The sequence below is a fragment of the Oryzias melastigma genome, unplaced genomic scaffold, assembly GCF_002922805.2.
Source record: "Oryzias melastigma strain HK-1 unplaced genomic scaffold, ASM292280v2 sc00590, whole genome shotgun sequence".
Lineage (NCBI taxonomy): Eukaryota > Metazoa > Chordata > Actinopteri > Beloniformes > Adrianichthyidae > Oryzias > Oryzias melastigma.
In genome coordinates this window covers 2,467-6,890 of record NW_023417182.1, presented here as the reverse complement: position 1 = coordinate 6,890, position 4,424 = coordinate 2,467, and the positions used below count along the sequence as shown (strand labels likewise).

The 4,424-nt window shown below is 41.7% G+C and overlaps 1 protein-coding gene across 1 annotated transcript; it reads right to left on the bottom strand.

Moving 5' to 3' along the window:
• Nucleotides 1-1,089: 1,089 nt before the first annotated feature.
• On the bottom strand, nt 1,090-4,047 carry LOC112139112 (C-C chemokine receptor type 8-like). The gene is made up of 2 exons (XM_024261814.2): nt 2,283-4,047; nt 1,090-2,205 (listed from the first exon to the last, which is right to left on the bottom strand). The coding sequence occupies exon 1, from the start codon at nt 3,815-3,817 to the stop codon at nt 2,888-2,890; it is 930 nt and encodes a 309-aa protein (XP_024117582.1). The 5' UTR covers nt 3,818-4,047; the 3' UTR covers nt 1,090-2,205; nt 2,283-2,887.
• Nucleotides 4,048-4,424: the final 377 nt, after the last annotated feature.

Genomic DNA, 4,424 nt, shown 5'->3' with positions numbered 1-4,424 from the left:
TTATTGTGTGCAATGCACCCACTGCTGATCACAGGTCAGCTGACGAACCACCGAAGCAGGAATGGAGAGAGGGCTCGTTCACATGTTGAATAAAATCCATAGCTGTTAAAATGTTAAAAATATGCATTTCTGAGATTTGATGATGAACAGGAGCAGCCAGGCAGCTTGTGCAGCAGATGTAGCCTGCCAAAGCTGCTTGTGACACACACTAAACACTGAAGCACACCATTGTTTAAGGGGAAGAAGGAAAATGAAAGCAGTTTGCAGCCTGAGGTGTTCTGTGGAATCGGGTGTCACTTACCATCATTAGACTAAACCACGCAGGAGAAGATTCTGGGATATGAGACTTTGCATGAAAGTGGCGCTTGATCACACACTGATGTCAGTCTGAAGAGGATCAATAAGACTTTTTTGCACAACGAATGACACTCTTATGTCACTTCATGCTCGGAAAAAACGGCAAGTTTATGAGGAAGATGAATGATTTGTTATCAACGATTCTCCGTTCATCACCAGCTACTCTTGCATCTCTTCAGGTTGCTCTGGAGTCCTGGTTTCCCTAAAATGTGTTGATAGCAGCACATTACATCCATGATGGCATGGATTAAGTAGAAGGTACCAGGAAGCTTAAAGTTGGGGTGTTAAAGCTCAAGAGAAAGAAGGAGAACGACAGAGGCATGGGAAACATTTAATTCAGATACATTTTATTTATATAGTACCTTTCATGTAAAGAAACATCTCAAAGTTCTGTACATAAAACAAATAAAAATACAAGAAAACCATTCCCCACAAATGCAATAAAATAAGATAAGCCCCTCATAATAATAAACACAGAAACAAAACAGATAAAATAGAAGAGATTATAAGAAAACCCAACGCTAGCAGTACTCAGAGGAGTAACCTGAAGGTGCTGTCCTCCTTTTGGCTGGGATGTCAGCATCTAAGCAACACGAGCACGTCCTGCTCATCCCCAGCACCCCCCGCCCCAAAGCCTCCAGCCCCCTAGGCCCAGTGCACCCAACTGGGCACGCAAGGCTAGGCAGCTCATCCACAACAGAGGTCACAGAGGCCTTCAGGCAGTGAGTAATAATGAGATCCAGAGTGTGACCTCTATTTGTGAGTGGGCTCGTACACATGCTGGATAAAATCCATAGATGTAAAAATGTTAAAAATATACATTTCTGATGCATTGTGGACATGAATGTTAAAATCACCTCAAACCATTATTTTCCTAAAATTCATTAAAACTGACTAAAGGAGTTCTGAGAAATCATATATAAAGATGAATTATACTTTGGGGTTCTGTACACTATTAAACACAACATGACAGGATTATTAAAAACAATGGCCTGATATTTAAAACAAAGACATTCATTAAACACGGTTCCTTTAAAACCAATACCAGCAGATAAAATTGCAGCAGTCCCACCACCTCTGCCTTGTTTTCTGTCCCTATTTGTGAAGTGAAAAGTGGTGGTGTTGCCTCTGACAGTGAGATTGGTGCACCAGAGTTCCTCGTCTCTGTTAAAAACAGGCCATAGAGATTGTGATCTAAAATTCTGCAGGTGCTGGTTCCAGGGCAGTATTCATATTTGATAGTCAATCATCTTTAAAGCAATGCACAGTGTTTTGAATATTTGCAGTTAAAATATCGGTTCCAAAGGCACTGGGGTAAAGACCATCATGTTGATAAAAATAGGGCGGTTCCAAAAAAGACCAATAAAACCAAACCTGAACTTGCAGGAAGTAGACAGCAGCCAGGTATTCAGGGAGATGATCAAGGTGAATCTAGTGGATTCTCTGGACAGTGTGGGGATGGGTCCAGAAATGAAAACAGTTTTCCCAATATTATTTAAAAAGAAAACGAGGTCTGGAAAATCCAATGTTGTTACCTCTGACTGCTGCAGTGTTGTGTCATTGGTACCAACATGAACAATAATCATGGTGATGGTAGATGGAAGGAAAACCAAAAAGTCCGGGAGTTTCTGAAGAATATCCACTACCTTGGCTCCAGGGAAGCATCTGGTAACTCCATTGAAAAACGTATATTCCTGGTAATACAGTCCCTGATGATCAAGGCTGTTGGTGTGAGGACTAAGGCAGAACCCCAGAGTGAAACAGACTCAGCTGGAACAATTAAGAGGAAAATGGTGGAGAGCTGAGGAGACCCCTGGATCCTTCTGACCAGTACAGGCAGTGGAGACACTACAAGAAAAAAAGAGGTTAGCTACCAAGCTAAAGGCTAGAACAGGACTTTGGCATATAGAGTTTTGCTCACTCACCAAAGTTGTAGTTGAAGTTTAAACTGAGAACTGTAGGAGGAAAACTGGCGAGATCCAGGTTCAGCTTGGGAGGAGATCAGGTTCAGAACAGGAGGATTACAGGTGAGTTCCACGTTCAGCTCGACGGGAAGTTAAATTCTGCGGTTAGTGAAAACTTTTTCGCTGGCCTCTGGAGTCGCGTCTTTGTTCGGCAGAATGGAGAACCGGTTGGATAAGTGAGCTGGGGAGGTATTGATTGCGGTGTCGACCTCGTCTGATGGGTTGTTTCCTTTTCCCCTGGCTCTGAAGGAAGCAATTTGTCATTTACATGCATAGAAGTTTAAGGAAACACACTGTGCAAGTGTGAGATCAGGAAATTTTTGAGTAAGAGTTTGTTTACAAAAATGAACCAATAAAAAAATTAAAACAGGATTTTTCTTATTCTCGACTACCGCATACTTACACAAAAAAATACAAAAAAAAAAACAGTTTTACACAGCTGTCCCCAAAGCAACCAAAAAAATATAACAAAGAAACATTATTTTGGTGGCAAAAGAACTTTCAGGGCTGTGCCGTCGTCATGAACATCACTACACAGCATTAGTGATGGTATTATTACTTGGACTTTAGGAAACACCAGAATTTCTCGCCCAGCAGTTTAGTTTTTCTGAACACTTCCAAAAATTACAGGATGTAAATGCATACAGGAGAGGATTCAAGCTGATGTTAAAAAGGAGAATTGCTCCAAAAATGTACCGTGAGCTCCTGCAAAACTCCATGAGGCCCTCAATATGGAGAGAAACTGCAGTTACAGTCAGTACATTGATGACATGGTAGGGAAAGTTCAAGACAAAGAAGCTCGCAGTGATGCTGGAAACCAGTCTGGTTGTTTGACAATTGTGGAAAAATGCAGCTCGCTTCAACTTCCTATAAAGGCTAATATAAGAAAAAGCTAAAATGAATATTGTCACAAATCCCACTATGATTTCTTCTATCAGCACAAAAATTACTAGAGCTTCAGAGGAGAACTGGAGAGTGCAATAAGTCATATTCTCCTTCTCTATCAGGTTGTGAGAAATGCCACTAGGGATGGAAGCAACGAGTGAAGCTATCCACAGCAGAACCAGAAGACGCTTTGCTCCAAAGTGATTTAAGGTATGTTGCTGTTTCACAACAACCAGATAGCGCTGGACACTTAGCAAAGTCACGGTCAACAGACTGCAGAAAAAACTTAGGAACAACAGGCATGTTAGAAGTTTACAGGCCACAAGCCCGAGGGTCCAACTGATGAGTAGATCATAAATCCAGAACGGAAGAGTCAGCACACAGAGAAGGTCCGACACGGCTAGATTCAGCATCAGACTCTGGCTCAAAGGGGACAGAGTCTGGATGTTCGGCTTGAGCAGGATCACCGCAATGTTTCCAGAGAATCCCAGCAGAAAGCTCAAACTTAGCAACGCAGCACGAGTTAAACCTGTGATGTCCCAAGAAGAAGAAAGAAGATGTCCTGAAGTGGAAGTATTGGTGGTGAACACAGTTGAGGTGGTCGTCTCCATCCTGTAGTCTGGTGGCTGGCAAGTTCTGATAACTGGCTCATGAGGATGTGCTCCTAAATTATGCTGCAGACGTAACAGGACATTTTTAGCCTTCCCTTTATGGAGACAGAACTTCTCTACAATGTAATTCAGTGGAAGGAAATGCAAATGTTATAAAAAAAATTTGGATACATCATCAACATATTTCATGGTCATTTTTGCCTTAACAAAAACTAGAAACTGGTGAATTTCTCTCTTCAATACTTGGCTATGCACTTGTGCAAACCAAACACACATCAGTAAGTAATAACACATAAGTTACATCTTACTATTACTTCTTAAGATTTAAAATTTAAGACAAAAAAGCTCCTGACCAGAAGAGCGTGGCCTGCAGTTATTTTCAGAGATGATGCTTCTTCATCATATGAGAAGGCGCTCTTTCTCCTGGGCTGGATAACATTGATCTGGAACAGCTTACGCTGTATGACATGTGGTTAAAAAGGAGTTGAAAGCACTTGAAAATTCCACAAAAACAAGGTCACATGGGGCTTAGGCTTCTGTAAGTGGGACATGGATCCATGCTACAGGGTCAGTATTGTTTCGTTCTCACCACTGTCCGGCCGGTATG

What these genes read in the sequence shown, in the direction of transcription:
- LOC112139112 (XM_024261814.2), bottom strand. Translation starts at nt 3,817, where the DNA reads ATGGAGACGACCACCTCAACTGTGTTCACCACCAATACTTCCACTTCA.